This window comes from Hyperolius riggenbachi, chromosome 5, assembly GCF_040937935.1.
Source record: "Hyperolius riggenbachi isolate aHypRig1 chromosome 5, aHypRig1.pri, whole genome shotgun sequence".
Lineage (NCBI taxonomy): Eukaryota > Metazoa > Chordata > Amphibia > Anura > Hyperoliidae > Hyperolius > Hyperolius riggenbachi.
In genome coordinates, this window is record NC_090650.1 from 148,664,274 (window position 1) to 148,684,239 (window position 19,966).

The 19,966-nt window shown below is 43.9% G+C and overlaps 1 protein-coding gene across 4 annotated transcripts in view; it reads right to left on the bottom strand.

Moving 5' to 3' along the window:
* Positions 1–19,966, bottom strand: part of HECW1 (HECT, C2 and WW domain containing E3 ubiquitin protein ligase 1) — a 412,329-nt gene that overhangs the window by 71,958 nt on the left and 320,405 nt on the right. For all 4 annotated transcript variants that reach the window (XM_068236363.1, XM_068236364.1, XM_068236365.1 and 1 more), the window contains 6 exons: positions 17,506–17,607; positions 17,215–17,365; positions 15,327–15,445; positions 5,537–5,658; positions 1,487–1,672; positions 984–1,118 (listed from right to left, as the gene is read on the bottom strand). In XM_068236363.1, coding sequence (XP_068092464.1) covers positions 984–1,118; positions 1,487–1,672; positions 5,537–5,658; positions 15,327–15,445; positions 17,215–17,365; positions 17,506–17,607 — 815 coding nt within the window. The remainder of the gene's footprint in view (positions 1–983; positions 1,119–1,486; positions 1,673–5,536; positions 5,659–15,326; positions 15,446–17,214; positions 17,366–17,505; positions 17,608–19,966) is intronic.

The following is a 19,966-nucleotide window of genomic DNA, read 5'->3' on the forward strand; positions in this document are numbered from 1 at the left end:
GGTACTGGGAATCATATTACCCTATGCCACTGGAGAGGACCCCATTTCAAGCCCTGCCTGTCATTATACAGGCTATAGTAGAAACTCTTCTTATGGTCATGGTCCTGTCCGTCTATGAATAAGGTCCATGCATGCCCAGTAGAACAAAGCATTTGGATGTGCTCATACATTACAATATCTGACAAGCTCTTGTTGAATATGTTTAGAAGGAGCCAGCACTGGAATGGCAAGCTGTGAGAGAATTGAGAAAGCCTCTAGACCAGGGGTCAGGAACCTTTTTGGCTGAGAGAGCCATAAACTCCACATATTTTAAAATGTAATTCTGTGAGGGCCATACAATATATTTCAAACTGGGACAGTGCGCATGCGCATGATGTTTATACAGTTGATCGCCGGCAGCGGAAGTGTCCGACACGTCTTCAGCTTCTCTTCAGCAGATATACTGTACAATTAGCTACCGACCTGAGGGTTCATTCACTTTGTAGGACGAGATCCCCGCACTTTGGCCCAATAGGCTGCCTGTCACTTGACAGGCAGCCTATTGGGCCAGTCAAAGTGCGGGGATCTTGTCCTACAAAGTCACTGATCCTGACAGGGTCCAGAGTGGAACAATTGGAGTGGCCGTTAGTTTTGGGGGGAACGTGAGTAAGTTATTAGTGCACACTACAGCGTTAGTGTGCCTACTTTGAAAATGTTATTTACACTGCCACACTAAGCTGTGCTGTTTCAGCGGTGTAACTTAGTGAATCACACCCTACTGTTTTGTATGTAAGCCAGATGTAGCCATCAAAAGAGCCACATCTGGCTCCCGAGCCATAGGTTTCCTACCCCTGCTCTAGACTATCCCGAGGCTTCCTATTTTTAAGGTAAGGATCTATATTTTTATTTAATGTTTGTTTCAAGTATGCTTTGAGACAACATTTTATTCTATAATAATTTAAATTATCCAATATTCTAGTCATAAAATGATGAAGTAGACCTACCTCCCCAGCACTGTAACTCCTAAGTCGCTGAAGATGCTGCCTATGTGTCAGGTGATTTGGAAGGCAGCCATTTTGTAGAGGGATACGTGGATCAATGAACGTTGTTGCTCGACTATTATGATCTACAAAAAAAGACTAAAAGGGAAAAACACATTAAAATGATGTTGCATATCTCATTGTATTATCTCATTGTTGTGATGTCAGAGGGAGTCCCGATCCACCCCTCAGCGCTGCCTGGCACTGATTGGCCAGGCAGCGCACGGGTCTCGGGGGAGGGCACCCTCTGACACGGCGGGTAGCGGCGAATCGGCAGAGGTTAGCTGGTATATCGGATTATCGGTGATACTGCAGATCACTTATAATCTGGTATACATCTGTATTCCCCATGATACTGCAGATCACCGGTAATCAGATCCTCTCTGTGCTTCACCGATCGTTACACCCAGGTTTAAAAAACATGTTAATCGATAGTGTTCCTTTAATCATTCAGTACTCCACCATACCTTTCCTTGTTGATCTGTTTTAATTTCCCAGCCACGCGGAAGCTCGAGTCTTGTGTCAGCAAACATATTAATGAAGTTCACCAAGTCCCTATTGTGCTGATAGCGTTCAAAATTCCTGGCGTCCCTGCGGATTTTCAAAACCATGTGCTTCAAGCAGGTGCTGTTAGTGAAGACTCTGTAGGCACTCTGTTCATGGGAAATACAAGAGGCACATGAGCCATTCCTTCATGCTCATAAGTTACTGGACACTTTAATTCAATGTATAGTATGGATATAAATGTACAAATAAAAGTAGTAACTTGATATTCACACATCAACAGCTTTGTCCTGTAGCCAGTCTTTTAATTTATACTGGTTATTAGCTAGAAACCACTATATTTGTTTATTATAGTGGTTTACATTACAATCATAGCATTAGAATGAGCAGTGACAATTTTAGGCAAATGCACTGTAGGTAGTTATCTAAAACACCAACAACAAGAGAACAGTGGTGGCCTAGTTAACATGGCAATAGTAAGGCTTGCACCACTAAATGTATGATTGTAATTGTTTTAAATTTTGCCAGTAGAGATGTAGCGAACGGTTCGCCGGCGAACGGTTCCAGGCGAACTTTGGGGGTTCGCGTTCGCCTGGACCAAGCAAACTTTTGTGGAAGTTCGATTCGCCCCATAATGCACTATGAGGGTCAACTTTGACCCTCTGCATCACAGTCAGCAGGCACATTGTAGCCATTCAGGCTACACTAAGCCCTGGAGCCCAACCCCCCCTTATATAAGGCAGCTTTGCCGGCCATTACACCCACTCGTGTGCCTGCTAGAGACAGACTAGGGACAGCTGCTGCAGACTTGTTCTCCTAGGGAAAGATTAGTTAGGCTCTTGGCTTGCTCCTGGCTGATTGTTATAGCTAAAATAGCACCCCTCAACAGCTCTTTTGAGAGCTCTAATGTTTTCCTGATGTTTTTTTTTTGTGTGTGTGTTGCTCACTGAATTATACAGCCCTATCTGTTGCAGCTGGACCTTGGTAATTGTTATTACTGTGCCAGCCTGGCCCTGCCTAACTATCTATACTGGGACACCTACCTATGCCTACCTTACTACTGGGGCACCTACTTACCTATACGGGGACACCTACCTACCTACCTATACTAGGGGACCTACCTATGCCTACCTACCTATACTGGGTCTCCTACCTATGCCTAGCTAACTACTGAGTCTCCTACCTATGTCTAGCTAACTACTGACTCACCTACCTATGCCTACCTACCTATACTGGGACTACTACCTATGCCTACCTACCTATACTGGGACTCCTACCTATGCCTAGCTAACTACTGGGTCACCTACCTATGCCTAGCTAACTACTGGGACACCTACCTATGCCTACCTACCTATACTGGGTCTCCTACCTATGCCTAGCTAACTACTGGGACACCTACCTATGCCTACCTACCTATACTGGGTCTCCTACCTATGCCTAGCTAACTACTGGGACACCTGCCTATACCTACCTACCTATACTGGGTCTCCTACCTATGCCTAGCTAACTACTGGAACACCTACCTATGCCTACCTACCTATACTGGGTCTCCTACCTATGCCTAGCTAACTACTGGGACACCTACCTATGCCTACCTTCCTATACTGGGACTCCTACCTATGCCTACCTACCTATACTGGGACTCCTACCTATGCCTAACTAACTACTGGGACACCTACCTATGCCTACCTACATACAAGAAGATAATAAGGTTGTTGCTTCATTGTGGACAGACCAAATTTGATCAGCTGGACAGTCACTGTTGTTCTATCATTGAGCTACCACAGCCCGGCGACCATATGGGCTTGAAAACCGCCACGGCCTACACTCTTGCCATGGTGCGCACCAGTCCAGCATGGCCGTCACTACGCAAACAGCTGTTTGCGGTGCGTTACACAGTGAGTTTGGTGCGTCCGTGTGAAGCAGAACTCTAATTACACTCCCTGATTGATGTATACACATGTAAGATGTTTTTAAGCACTTTAGGCCTGCAATTTAGCATTCAATGTCATTTCTGCCCTTAAAACGCTGCTTTGCGTCACATCCAGATTTTTCCCGGGGACTTTGGGCATGTATCCCACTCTGCCATGCCCCCCTCCAGGTGTTAGACCCCTTGAAACATCTTTTCCATCACTTTTGTGGGCAGCATAATTTTTTCTATTTTTCAAAGTTCGCATCCCCATTGAAGCCTATTGCGGTTCGCGAACTTTTTGGCGAACCGAACCTTCCGCGAACCGAAAATCGGAGGTTCGCGACATCTCTATTTGCCAGTACCTTTCATGAAAAACACTGTCCACGTAGAGTATACTATAAGTGGCAAAATAACAGTCTAAGAAACCAAGTATAGTGTAAACAAAAAGGCCTATCCTCTCCACCTTTCAAATGATGTAAAGTCTGGATAGGTGAAAAAAAAAGTGTAGGGCAGGAAACTAGTCTGGACCCTAGATTGTGCATTAGCACGAGGTTTTTAGGGGATATATACTAAGTAATGATAATAATAATAATAATTTATGTACCGGTAACCCTCATTGACATTTATAAACTGTGCATCACTTAATAAAAAAAGTTTTATTAAGTTGTTCAACATACGGTAGCATTAAAAATGTTCAGGACAAATATGAATAGAACAAAAACAGCCTCCTAGTAGTAAACTTTACAAATCAGAAGACCCTTCCACGGATACCCATCCAAAAGGAGAAAATGGGAGTATACTGTACATGTGGTATAGTATTAAACCATCAAAACAATAATAACATAGACCTATACAACATGAATACATTGAGACAAGTCTGTAAGTGGCACAAATTATATCAGTCAAGATGCTCCTTATCTTGAGCCATTTTATGCATTTTATTGGTGGTGCCTAAAGGTACACTAAAAAAAAAATAAAAAAAGATAAAAATGGAAAAGTAGATCAACAAAGAAGAAGACAGAAGTATACACTAATATAAATACCAGAAGTACAGAGATAACTAAAAAAATTTGACAAAGAGCTTTTATGTACTGTATTATTTTTAACAAAATAGTTCAAATTATATTAGTGTCTATATTTCAAATAAAGTTTATACTATTAAACCTATGTTATAAATCTGTAAGAGGTCAAAAATTACTATTTTTACCTAAAGGGGGCAGACAACTGGGGATCCCTAATGATTAAAGGGAGCTCCCAGATTCCACCATAAGACCCTCCCACAGTGTACCAACACACATGCAGGTACACCCACTCTGAGCTTGAGGAAGGGATGAGCCTCTTGTTCATAACATTGGACCGGGGTGCTCTGTAAAAGGGGAGGCTCTATTACAAAGTGTCTCCCAAAGTCATGGAGCATATCGGTAGGAATTGCTCAGGTGGTGGTGCCCCACACTGAGCAGCTCCTAATTTCTTGGGGTATACATGGGGGTCAAGCTGTAAATTATGTGTAGAGGCACATTTGAATTCATTTATTTATTCAGTACAACATATTCTCTCTATTGACAAACTGCACATGTGCAGCTGCATGTTCCTACACTGTCCCCCTGCACATTTGACGAATAGTCTGGTGAGACACCACCTGACCAGTGCAATGGCTGGGATAGTATAGGGAAATGTGCACACACATTCACTGATTCCCATTTCACTCAATGGAGCCATGTCCAGGTATAGTGGTAGCTGCTGCAGGCTCCCCTCCTGGTGGAAACCACTCCTTCATCCTTCCTCTGCCATCCATAGCAATAGAACACATGGCTAGCCATAAGGTTAGGAACACACCTGTAAAGCAGTTGGCCCTGAAATGTAGCTCAAGGGATTGAGTTTCAATCCCTTGAAGGCAACAGTAATTGTGTGTGTGTATAAACCTCTAGACTATGGTAGAGGGATATGACTATGATAGGGATGTGAACTCCTGTGATGACAGTCAATGACATGACTACATACTTAGTAAATGTTGTGTAAGATGCCAGTGATACATATATACACACAATAATGATCTATAGCTAAAATACAGACACCTGCTTTTCTCTCTTTATATACTTACGTAGTTTGCATGCAGCACGGTAAAAAATTCAGGGTTGGTTATAAACTTGACAGCTGGAGACTGCAGTAATAAAGTAATTTTCTGGGAATTTATGGGCGTTAATGTTGGATCTCGTCGTAGCTCTGTAAAATAGAAAGTGCAATAACCTGCTGTTAGAATAATGACTGCCAGCAAATATTAAGGAAATGTGAACCACTTGATGTTTTTCGCTTTACAAGCAGCCTGTCATTATAAATCCCACATTACATGTGAAGTATCCCTATGGAGACTTTAATACAGACATTGGCGGTTTTTGCCCTACCATATGTAAATCACCCAGACAGCTATCTCTTTCTATATAGGCACATAAGGTAAATTCAGTAAAGAAAACGTAGCAAGGCTTTCATCTTTAGGATGTCTGCTGAACAGCCGATTACATTTCCACCCAAAGGACTTGTAAATATACAGAGGATTTCATTTCCACCCAAAGGACTTGTAAATATGGTTTTGTATGCTTCATCAATTCCTCTAGAGTGCTGATGAGAAATACACATTTACCTGGGTCATGTGCTATCTATATGGGACACCCTGGAGAGTGCAAAAATGTGTTGATGCTGTTCGTCTTCTTTTCTCATACACAGGCCCAATGGTTCTGGAGCTTGATGGATATTATGCCTGATACGTCTTTCTATATTGTGGGGAGGCAGGTTACTAGCTGGGGTTTGGATGGTACTGTTAACTTCTGGCTTTCTGGTGGTCTGTCACGATAAGCACTGACCTTCCTTGGGTTCAGCCAGTCTGGATGGGAGTCTGCTAATTTGCTGCCAGGTGTTCATGCACTACCTTTAGTTTGCTGATTTGTTAAGTCAGAAGGTATGGCTCATGTAGGTGCTGTTCAGCTCTTGACTCACTATTGAATGTCTCCTAATGTGAAAGCGCAGGGAAAGGTGATTAAAAAAAATTGCTCAGCGCCTGCAATAGCGATGGCGATTTATACTGTGAACATAGTCTCACTAGGTTTAAGTGGCAGCTGATGGTTGGTGAAGGACCTGTGACAAATGGGTAAGTTGTTTGTTCCAAGAAGGACTGAACACTTCAGTGTCATCCAAATGAGTTGCTGTTAATGCTCAAATGCCTTCCAGTAGGTCATTTTAAACCTTCTGAATGGTGGCTGATGAATTATTCATTCCAAAGGGCATTTACCATAACTTTCTTAGCCACAGGAGCTTGGGATCCTAGCAGAGTTTGCCAGAACCCTCTAGTCATGTCCATGGTTGTTAAATAATAGGTGGTTGCCAGATAATCTATCAACTCATTAGGCCTGTTCATGGAAAAGGTATCAGACATGGTGATGGCATTCATATTTCTGTAGTCCACATAAGAGTTAGTCATCTGATCTTTCTGTAGACCAGAACTACTAGTGAGTCTCAGACACTATGTGGATTCTGGATTACCCGTACCTGCAGCAACTCCCCTGTCTCTCTTTTCTCTTCTCCATGTCTATCTTCACCTTCAGCAAAATGTAATAAACAAACTGTTTTTTAAGGAAAAATACACACCTCTGTCCTCTCAATTGACTTCAAAGTACAAATCCCATATTGTGCAGCAAGCAATACCGACAGCTGAAGTTTTTGTGTGAAAGAGAGGTTTACGGTGATCTTTAGGTCAGCTCCTGACTTTTGAGTGCCAGTTAACAAGTCTAATAGAGGACCAGTCTCTGCTTCTATTGGCATTATGTATTATATTAACCCATGATCTGTCTTTAGTAAGTTGAAATGGGAAACTTCCCATTTTGCCACCTTCTTCCATGTTTACTGCATACATGATTCATGAGTCAGACCTTTGTGATCGGATATCACCACTTCCATGCTGCCTACAGTATGGTCTGCAGAAACAGCAATCATAAGGAGCACAACAGCAGGAGACATTGTGTGCCTCGATACCTGCACCTGTGTCCCAAGCGACATACACGAGTCCAATTTCAAGAATGGATCGGCACCACACAAGTAATGTAATTATATGCTCTTTTAATGCATCAAGCAAACAGCCCTATAGTTTGGTCTGCTGCATAAGGAGTGGAATATTCACTTCCTGAGACTTGTATGTTTTCTCCGTCACTGCGTTAGTACATGTTTTTTTTTTCATTGGCCTGAGCCTGTGTCACATTTTCCTATACTTTACCAGCCACTGTGTCCATTTTGTCCCTGAACCCCATTATATAATCTACCCCATAGATCTTGGGACCAGCAGACTTTTCCTGATATGTTTCTTGGATAAGGTCTAAAGGTCTTTTCACTTGTCTCCTGTACATGAGTTCAAAGGGTGAAAAGCCTGTGGACTCCTGAGTTACCTCTCTGTAGGCACACAGCAGGTGAGGGAAATACTGTTCTCAATCCAACCCGTGACTACACAAACATCCTCAACATAAGTCCCATTAAAATGTTCATACAAACCATTTGTTTGTGAGTGGCAAGGACTAGCCACTGCAGGAGTACAGAAAAAAGTGGAGGGAGTGATTTCCAAGGTTCTTCAAGCCTTGGTCACCTAAGAATGCGAGAAGAGACCAGGGCCCATATTCAATAAACTTTTTTTCTTTAGCTTTCTCTTAGGTGATATTTTCAAAATTGTCAATAAAATGCATATACTGCCCAGCCTCGGTTGCTACACTGTTTTCCCCACAGGCCCTTCTGCACTCTGTTTGCCCCCCATAAATCAAACGCTGTGCTGTCGACACACAGCGTGTCGCAGCCGGCTGTTTACCTCTGCATCTGTCAGTCTCTGCTGCTCCCTCGCCTCCTCCATAGCGCCGGTCCCCACCCACGTCCTTTCCCTCCAATCAGCAGGGAGGGAACGGACGCGGGCGGGGACCGGAGCTATGGAGGAGGCGGGGGAGCGGCAGAGACTGGCAGATGCAGAGGTAAACAGCCGGCTGCGACACGCTGTGTATCGACATCTCGGCGTTTGATTTATGGGGGGCAAGCAGAGCGCAGGGGGGCCTGTGGAGGGCACAGTATAGCAACAGAGGCTGGGCAGTATATCCAGACCCAGCCTCTGTGTGCTGATAGCATTCTTCGAACCCACCTCGGGTTCTCTTTAAAACCACCAGCAAGGAAGAAAATACGCAAAATATTTTTATAATACTTTCTCATCTACTTTTTGGCACTTTTTCAGTTGCAAAAGTGTTGAAAACTTATTTTAAATAGAAGATGAAAAATTATCTCCTAGTAGAAAACTCAGGAGAAAAACTGTATTGCATATGGGCCAAGGAGTCTAATGATGCAGCATTGTCTGTTAAACTGTGGTGGTGTACAGTATATGATGTGAATAGTTATACTCACTGAAGTGGGTTGCAGCCCCTGCAACCACCGTATAAGGCCCCGTTCACACTTGCGGTTCGAGTCCGCAAGTGTCCGGGGGCCGCAAAGAGACCGTACGGGTCTCAGCGGTGGCCACAAGGCGGCACAAGTTGCGGATCCGGAATGTATCAGTTCCGGCTACAATAAAGTAGCTGGAACTAGATACATTGCAGTGCCAGAAAGGCACCGCAAGCATGGGGGATACCGGCGTGTAGTCCGGGCCCCCCAAGTGGCATAGGACCGGTGCTGGAAGCATCAGGTCCTATTGCCAGTGTGATGAGAAACATCCGTTTCTCATTGCACAGCATGGCCGCATGTTCGGGTCAGGATCCGGCCCGGGTGCATGGGCCGGATGACCAGACCCGAAAAATAGCGCATGTTGGAAAAGTGTCCGGAGTCCGGATCCGATCCGGCTACGTTCTGTACGGAACGGACGCATGTGTACGTACGCATAGACTTTGCATTGCTATGCGGAACGTACGTTCCGTTTGTACAGTATACGGTCCGGATCCGATCAGGCGAATCCGGACAGCGAACGCTAATGTGAACCAGGCCTTAGCCTGTGGGGAAATAACCACCCCCCCTAGATTGCTCCAGGACTTCTTAGGAACTAGATGGTCGTTCTCTTTGCGGAACCTTAGGTTTAGTGCAGGCACCAAAGCTAGAGGTGTCACCTCCTGAGGATGTGTGATTATAACACAAAACAGTGTAGGAAGCGCCAAATATATATTTCTATAGATGTTGGTAACTTACAGGAAAATTAAACAACAAAATTAAAAATAGGTAATCGTACCTGGTGAACAACACCGAATTGGAAAGGAATATTTAGTTTTATTTGAGCACAAAAGCTAGGGTGTCTTTACAATGATTGTGTGGAGCATAGGCAGGGCCGGCCTTAGGTTTCACAGCGCCCTGAGCGAAACCTGATTTTGGTGCCCCCCCCCCCCCCATTCATCCTCTTCATGTGTGTGCGCGCGCACACACACACACACACACACACACACACACACACGTAGGCAGATCCCCCCCTTTAGTATATATAGGCAGATTCCCCCCTTTAGTGTATGTATAGGCTAGGCTTGCAGATCCTCTTTTAGGCCTGGTGCACACCAAAAACCGCTAGCAGATCCGCAAAATGCTAGCAGATTTTGAAACGCTTTTTGTTATTTTTCTATGGCGTTTTGCTAGCGTTTTGCGGATTGCTGCTGCGGTTTTCAGTATAGTAGATTTCATATATTGTTACAGTAAAGCTGTTACTGAACAGCTTCTGTAATAAAAACGCCGGCAAAACCGCTCTGAACAGGCGTTTTTCAGAGCGGTTTGCGTTTTTCCTATACTTAACATTGAGGCAGAAACGCACCCGCAATCCAAAAAATGCCTCACCTCAGCATTTTTCGTTTCTGCAAAACGCCTCCTGCTCTGGTGTGCACCACCCCATCGAGATACATTGACCAAGCGGATCCGCAGCCGCAAGCGGCTGCAGAAACGCTGAAAAAGCCGCTCGGTGTGCACCAGCCCTTAGTGTATATAGGCAGATCCAAGACTATGACTATAGTAGGATTAGAGTGTGAGCTTCTCTGAGGACAGTCAGTGACATGACTATGTACTCTGTAATGTGCTGCAGAAGATGTCAGTGCTATATAAATACATAATAATATGGTAGGACGTTAGACTATGACAGGGATTAGATTGTGAGCCCCTCTGAGGACAGTCAGTGACATGACCATGTACTCTGTAATGTGCTGCAGAAGATGTCAGTGCTATATAAATACATAATAATAATATGGTAGGACATTAGACTATGACTATGGTAGGGTTACATTGGGACCTCCTCTGAGGACAGCCAGTGACATGACTATGTGCTCTGTAATGTGCTGCAGGAGAGGTCAGTGCTATAGAAATACATAATAATAATAATAATAATATGGTAGGGCATTAGACTATGACTATGGTAGGATTAGATTGTGAGCTCCTCTGAGGACAGTGACATGACTATGTACTTTGTACAGTGCTGCAGAAGATGCCAGTGCTGTGTAAATAAATAATAAATGGTAGCACATTGGGTTATGACTATGTTAGAACAGCACGGCCCGCGTAGTGGTTAGCACTCTCGCCTTGCAGTGCTGGGTCCCTGATTCAAATCCTAGCCAGGCCAACATTTGCATGGAATTTGTATCCCCCCCACCTGCGTGGGTTTCCTCTGGGCACTCTGGTTTCCTCCCACATCCCAAAAACATACAGATAAGTTAATTAGCTTTCCCCTAAATTGGCCCTAGAGAGGAATACATACACTACACTGATACATACATAGACATAGTAGGACTATGGTAGGGATTAGATTGTGAGCTGCTCTGAGGGAGTTAGTGACAAGACTATGTACTCTGTACAGTGCTGCCGAAGATGTCAGCATTAAATACATTTATAATAAAAAAAAATGGTAGGATTAGACTGTGAGCTCCTCTGAGGACAGTCAGTGACATGACTATGTACTCTGTAATGTGCTGCAGAAGATGTCAGTGCTATATAAATACATAATAATAATAATATGGTAGGACATTAGACTATGACTATGGCATGATTAGATTGTGAGCTCCTGTGAGGACAGTCAGTGACATGACTATGTACTCTGTAATGTGCTGCAGAAGATCATGTCAGTGTTATATAAATACATAATAATAATAATAATAATAATAATATGGTAGGACATTAGAGGGATGCACGTAGACTGAGGCAAAGAAGGTGGGCACAGGGGGGACGCATGGAAGGTGGGCACAGGGGGGGGGGACGCATGGAAGGTGGGCACAGGGGGGGGGGCGCATGGAAGGTGGGCACAGGGGGGGACGCATGGAAGGTGGGCACAGGGGGGGGGGACACATGGAAGGTGGGCACAGGGGGGGGGCACATGGAACGTGGGCACAGGGGGGACGCATTGAAGGTGGGCACAGGGGGGGACGCATGGAAGGTGGGCACAGGGGGGGACGCATGGAAGGTGGGCACAGGGGGGGACGCATGGAAGGTGGGCACAGGGGGGGACGCATGGAAGGTGGGCACAGGGGGGGACGCATGAAAGGTGGGCACAGGGTGGGGACGCATGAAAGGTGGGCACAGGGTGGGGACGCATGGAAGGTGGGCACAGGGTGAGGACGCATGGAAGGTGGGCACAGGGGGCGACGCATGGAAGGTGGGCACAGGAGTGGACGCATGGAACGTAGGCACAGGGGGGGGGACGCATGGAAGGTGGGCACAGGTGGGGGGGACGCATGGAAGGTAGGAAGGTGAGCACAGCGCAGCATGCAAGAAAGGTGGGCACAGTAGGATGCCGGGAGAGTAGTCACACAGAGATGCACAGGGAGAGAGGGTGAACACAGGATAGAGACAGAGATGGACACAAGACTAGAGATCAAATAACAGAAATAAGAAGCCAGAATATATCACCTCCCCCCTCTCTGGCTGAGAGTCCCTCAGTCTGGCTGTGTCTCCGCTCCCACCTCCATGTACGGCCCAGGCTATCTAGATGTTATCTGTCTCCGATCTCCCCCTCCGTGTACAGCTGCTGGTTGGGTCTGCCTGCGTCTCTGCTCTTCCTCTCTCCTCCTGGCACAGCTCCCAGTGCTCGTCTCACTCCACTGCTCCTCACTCCTCTTGTAAGTCCAAATTTCGCGCCACAGCAGCTGCTGAATGCTGACACGCAGCTGAATAAACATCAAGGGGGGAGGAAGCAGGAGGAGGGGTAGGCGGTGCCCTGGTCCTTCTACTGCTAATCAGCAGCCTGACAAACACTGACCACGTGGGTCAGTACGACATTGGGCAGCGCTACCACTGAAGATGGACCTGCCAGAGCCCGCAGCCAAATAGATATGCGGCCAGACCGGCAGGAGCGCCCCCTGGAAGCCGGCGCCCTGAGCGACCGCTCTGGTCGCTCAGGTCAAAGGCCGGCCGTGAGCATAGGCAACTTTATAGTCTATAGAGGCACCCACACTGTGCAGAGTCATTGTAAGGGCAATTGTTTTTTAGCTGACCTGAAAAAGCAGGTTACAGCCTGTGAAACGTGTTGTCACTTCAGCATTTCTGCTCAAATAAATATTCCTTTCCAATAAATTTGGTGTTCATCAGTAGAGGTAAGATGACCTCTTTTTAATGTTTTCGTCGTACTGTAAGTTAGAAATAGATATTGGGTGCCTACTACCGTGTTTTGTGCACTGCATGAGTAGTCATCTGTATTTTTCTACAGTTGGCATTCATCAGGCTGGACACAAACCATGGGCCCTAATTTCTGAAACTCTGCAGGGAAGACCACATTCTGTAAAATAATAAAGATCATCAGGGACCTTGTTGAATAACTTTTTAAGAATGTACCGTAATTCCATCACAGTAGAAAATATGATGTATATATGTAGTAAAGTTGACTCTGGTGAGTTCAGTTATTTTGATTTGATTTGAGTTCAGCTATGGTTGACTTTACTATCATCGGATCTTATCACAGTCTTTGAAGACTAAACAAATTAAGTTTACGATGCCTTTGCACTCCATCTAACCTGGCTTATGTTTTCTGTTAAATGTACAGATTGATGGCTGCTTAAAGGAACTCCGAGCAGTGCAGAAACTATGGAAAGATGCATATCATTTTAAAGCTCTCTTTCTCCTCTTTCCAATGATATATAAACCGCCGCCATACGCCTTTTAATTTTCGCTATTTTCGCGATTGAAATTGCAGCGGCCGCGATTTCAATCGGGAAAATAGAGAAAACTAAAAGGCGTAGGGCGACGATTTAGGGGTCGCCAGAAAGAGGAGAAAGAGAGCTTTAAAATGATATCCATCTTTCCATAGTTACATTGTATTACACAGGGCGACTTTTTCTGCTGAATGGAGCTGCTGACACTGGGGAAAGTGTCGTCCTGTGTAATACAATGTAACTATGGAAAGATGGATATCATTTTAAAGCTCTCTTTCTCCTCTTTCTGGCGACACCTAAATCGTCACCCTACGCCTTTTAGTTTTCTCTATTTTCGCGATTGAAATCGCGGCCGCGGCAATTTCAATCGCGAAAATAGCGAAAATTAAAAGGCGTATGGCGGCGGTTTATATATCATTGGAAAGAGGAGAAAGAGAGCTTTAAAATGATATGCATCTTTCCATAGTTTCTGCACTGCTCGGAGTCCCTTTAAACAGAGACGGGGGATTTTAAGCTTACCATCTTGTTTCAAATTTTTGAATTTTGGTAAAATGAAGGTGGCTGTAAGGATCTCCAGTTTCCTTTCAGATCCTATACCTCAATCCCCACCACAATCTTCACCTATAGACAATCTAGAACAGGCAACTGAATGCACCTATCTGACTTTGGTTGCCACCTGGACTTAGTGTGCAAGGTATAAGATCTGAGGCCGAGGAAATTAAAGAAATACCTGAGAACCAAACATGTTCAGAAACAAGCCAATAGTCATACACAGAGGATCTGTCAGCCGAGCAGATAATCCAGGGAACATAATGGAGTAGTCAAAAATGGCAAAAGTCATTCCAGGCAGGAAACTAGGAAGATACTTTTATGTGAGCAGCAACCAATCAGAGAATGCATGCAAATCAGACTCACCAGGAGAATTATCAACCTAGAGTGACTGCAGCATAATTTGACTGTATGCCCAGACGCTCACCAGGAACATAATTAGCCTAGTGAGAACCAGGTCACTTCCTGCAATACCTACAGCTGTCACTAGGTGACAGCAACATTCCTGCTAGATCTCTGTCTGAGATGCAGAGATAAATTCTGATTCCTTACGGTGGCATTGTACCTTATTTAGTTCCATTTCTCCATTTTACCATGTAGGCTAGATTCATGCTGATGTTTCAGCCAGCAGGAATGGGATATCTCATCCTTTTAGCAGAGCTTTGTTTCCCAACATTTAGGGCTTGATTCACAAAAGAGTGCTAACAGTTAGCACATCCGTTTTCGCTCGAATTTTCGCGTTTGCGCACGATTGTGAATTTTCGCTCGCAATTAAACGTTCGTTGCGAAAACGGCCGTGCTAACCATTAGCACTCTTTTGTGAATCAAGCCCCTAGTGTGACAGAAGTGCAGTGTCTGTTTTCGATGGTAATTTCCCATACTTCCATGATACAGGCAAAAAATGGCGCAAGCAGCGTCTGCTTCATATGATGCTGATAGAACGTTCAGACCAAAAGTCAGGGCGAATGCCACAATTAAACCCCTATATGCATGCTTTTTCACCAATGTTCCCCCATCATTCACTTGACAATAGGAAGAAGGTAAAAACTTGAGTACAAACCTAGTGTGAATTCAGTCAGACCTTACTATAACCACATATACTTTATTTTATAGGTTCGTCATGGAGATCAGATTTTCCAAAGTCATTATACTAAGTGCAGCATGTTTATTACTTTAAAACTGAATTATTTGTTCTACATAAATTAATAAGATTAACATAGCAAACACAAATACCTGTATTTGGCTGTGACAGGTCAGTTTCAGAATCCCCCATCCCAGGAACTCTGTCAGTGCGACCAGCAGCTTCTTCCTCTGGCCTCTCTGTTGCTATAGTCCTCTGAATATTCTGATACCTTCATTTGACAATGAATAAACAGTTAATCATCTGAGACAGAGGTCTAAAGCACCAATCTGTGTCACTGCAAGACAAAGGATTGTTGTTAATAACCAGTGTGATATCTCATACTATCAATACACCCAACAGTCATGAATATTTCAAGGCAATGGACACCTGGCACAAGAAGAAGATAGAGGCTGCGTGTAGGGATCACGGAAGGTGAGTTAAGCTATGCCCGCTCTCCCCTGCCGCTGTATACTGGGGGCACCTACCTATCTATACTGGTGGCACCTACCTATCTAACCCATACTGGGGCACCTAGCTATCTAACCTATACTGGAGGCACCTACTTATCTAACCTATACTGGAGGCACCTAGCTATCTAACCTATTCTGGAGTCACCTACCTATCTAACGTATACTGTAGGCACCTACCTGTCTAACATACACTGGGGGCACCTACCTATCTAACCTATGCTGGAGGCAATTTTTACACCCTCGCCCTGGGTGTAATGTAGCCTAGAAACTGCCCTGTGTACTGTCATACTTCTGACAGAATGACATAGTGGCAAATATGGTAGTGTTGCTTGAGGTACAGTTTAAAGTATTGAGACATGCCTCAAATGTTTTTTTAAAGGCATTTATTAAAGGGAAAACAAAAAGATGATGTATCAGTATTTACAGCACAAGAAAAAAAAACTATGGCAAATATTGGTATATACTGTACTTGTTTTCAAGTGTGCTGACCCAATAGCTTGTAATTTAGTCACAGACAATAAATCTGCTAGAGTTGACAATAAGGCTTACTAAAAATAAGTTTGCAATATAATTTTAAATGCACTTTAAAAAAAATTGCATTTCTCTGAAACGTAATTCTAAAAAAGTAGCTATCTATGTTAAAATAGACAAAAAAAGGTTAACAAGAATGATTGGCTGCTGGGGACAAGGTTGTGGCTGAAAGCAGCCAGGTACCCTCTGAGCGATTTGAAAATCACTTGCGATTTCCGAATCACAGAAGTATTACAATTTTCTCTGTGATCCCCAGAGCGATCAAGAAAATGCCCTCATTACTTTGTATAGCGATCACTCCGGGATCACACCCTATCCTAAATTCTGCAGGCAGCGCTTTTGCAATCATTTAACAAACGCAACACTGCTGTGGATCACTCACCATAAGATTCTATTGGTGCAGCGCTTTGCTGCCTGAGTGCAAAACAAGGCAGCTTTCACAATGAAACATGAGAAGCTCCAAAATGCGACTTGGGAAAAAACACCAGAGTTCTCACAGCTATGTTTGAGTAATACAGTATATTAACATATAGAATCTGTATGTTAATATACTGTTTTTTAACTTTGCCCAGTACAGTACATGCCTACTTTATCAAGAACATTTTATACAGTATTAAGCTTCATAAACACATGCAATTATTTTCATCTGAAATGGTGAATAACAAATGTTTCTGCCGACAACCATTCTGTGTGTGCAACGGCCACTGATCGATCCTGCTCAGGCATCAAGGATTGTTAAGGATCTGTTTTACCGCATCTTTAATTACCTGGACACCTGAGCAGGACCGATTGAAATGTTATTTCAACTCCCCCACGCACAGGGATCCACTCTACCTTTCGCTGATCGTGGGCTCTACTCTTGCCTGCATAACAACTGAACTGGTGTCTGTACAGCATCGGTTCCTAAATCGTCGCCAACGGGACAAGGCCTGATCCTCGATGGGCAACAATTGTTGCATGTGTGTACTTAGCTTTAGTGGTGAACATCATTGGTTACCTGCGGTTTAATTGCTCCATCTGCTGGATGGATCCAGATCTACTTATCCCATCTGGTGTTGCAGCCGTTGTGGGTCTTTGCCACGTCGTGGTGCGATTTACATGATCCACATAGAATACTCTTCCATGGCTATCAATACGAGCTTCCCAGTCTAGAGTTTAACAGAGAATGGTGACAGATAATTGTGGACAAAAATATAAGTCTGTCTGTGAAATATACAATAATAGTGCAATACAGAACAATGTATTAATCTGCGCCTGCTATGTAAATTTTTTTCAAACAAATTCTTACTTGGTGGGAGGGGTTCATCAATGGTGGGATAATGATGATGATCTGACCGAAGAGAAGGCAGCTGACTAACAGAGGTGCCATTATGTGGTAAAGGGCAGTCACCTAGAGAGTGAGGTGCACAAACATTGGTGTTAATTTTTTTTTGCATTAATTTATTGACATAACTATTTTTGCTAGAATAGTTTGAACTAAACGTACCCAAAGTGAGGAAGGGAAGATTATTGGATGCCAAGTGTAACACATGTTACATGCTTTCCCCTCAGATGTCACTTTCTGCGGAGGGAATCACATAACTCCCAAACAGCTAATCACGTGACCCCTGATATGATGTCTCTCAGGGCCCTTTCACACTGGCACGGTGCGGCAAAATTCCCACACTGCTACCGCAGCCTAATGTTTCCCTATGGGGGAGTTCACACTCCCCACGTTGCTGTATGCTGCGTCGGAAGTGTCTGATATAACGCTAGTACAAAACTATGTTACCGTGTGTCTTCTGCAGTGATCTGCATCGGCCCAGAAGTCATGTTTGTCTATGGTGACGCAGGTTTTTTAAACAGTTGCCAGCACGATGTTGTGGCGCACATGTGCGGCAGCATATTTTTACAATACGGTTACGTGCACTTCCACATACCCCGAAGCAGGAAGTGACTGCAAGCGTGTGTAACTTCCTGCTTGGTTGGTGGCTAGACAGGGAGCACTGCGTACTAACACGGTGTTTCCTGAAGGCACTTTTATCAGCTAGCCTAGTGTTTCACATTGCGTTACAACAACAAACCTGAATACACCAGATGCTGGACCAGCCCTAACTTACTGAATGAAAGGTGGTCTGGGGGGAAATCTCCCTCTTCAATAGATACTTTGCTCCCCTCTGTTCACACTCTGCAAAATGCATCTTTTTTGCTGCCAGGTAATGCCACAGAGTGTCAAACTAACAAGATTCACGTCTGAGCATGGCTGTGGCCACACTCAGGTATAACTCGGGTGATAAAACTAAGGGTAAATGATGATGCTATCATGGAAGAAAAATGAACTACAAATGTACCTGTAGCCTTGGCCCTGGCTAGCAAGTAGTTTCTGCTGTTTGTTTTCAAAACATTTTTATTAGTAGAGAACTCTGGACAGAGATCACACAAATAACATTAGCCTGTGTCTGACAGCTAAACTAAGGAGGGGAGGATACAGGAGGAAACACTTTCTGTATGTGTCTTGTCTGTTACAGAGCGCATTCCTGAAGACTTTGTTTTTAACGGATCATAAAGAGTTACATCAACAGGGCAATAAATCTTTATTGGGGCTGCCGGGGCCCCTGACCATTCACTAGATCAAAGCAACTGCCTCTGTTGCCTGGTGGATAATCCGGCTCTGGTTATACGTGTGTGTTATGCACATGACACAAGTTGCACTGTTTGCGCAATAGGTGCTTTGCTTAAATTCTGGTAAAATTACCGTATGCACACTTACATTTTACCACTAGTTAGTGAATCTGCCTTTCAGGAACTTCTACACAGATGAAATAGCTCTGCTACTTACTGCCTATATAGGTCTATAAGGAAACATCTGCATGGAGTGGAATTTAAGTTTAAACAATTTCTGTCTGTGGGAATATTCCATTCTCTTTCTGCTTCCCATTGTTCTATCACTGTGATTGGAAGTGAATATGAGCTTATCAAAGAAGACATTGGCACATATGCAATTCACTTTTTTCCCCTTAGTTTTCTCCAAGCTGATATTTTCACACCTTGGCCCATATGCAATTCACTTTTTCTCTGACGTTTTCACCTGGGTGGTATTTTCAAACTCGACAATAAAATGCCTTTTAAAACCCCAGGAAGCAAAAAAATACACAAAATCAATTTGATAGTATTTTTTCTACTACTTGTGGTACTTTTCTTTATTGTGACATGCCTAAAAATTATTTTAAAGAGAAGATGAAAAAATATCACCTGTGAGAAAACGTAGGGAAACAAAAAGTCCAATCTAAATCACTTTTTCTCCTATGTTTTCTCCTAGGTGATAGTTTCACATCTTAACAATAAAATGCTTTTTAAGCCACCAGATAACAAGAAAATTCTAAGAACAATTTTGACCTACGTTTTGGTACTTTTTCAAATGCTGAAAAGTTATTTTTAAAGTTATTTTAAACAGATGATGAAAAATTATCTCCTAGGAAACTTAGGAGAAAAAGTGAATTGGATAGGGCCCACAGTCTACAAAAAACATCATTAATGCTTGTTCAATTTACTTTTATGAGTGGTGCATCCACGCGCACAATGACTGTCACCCATAGAGATCTGGACCCTTGGGTAAGGGTTTGTGGCTGAGTGCTGTACAGATATGTCACTACGCTACAGCTTAGCAGAGTATTCTGTTGCTATGGTGGGGGGAAGAGGGACGATGGTACAGTGATCTATGGAGTGGTAGTCAAATTATGGGAAGAAACAGATGTTCAGGCATTGTGGAT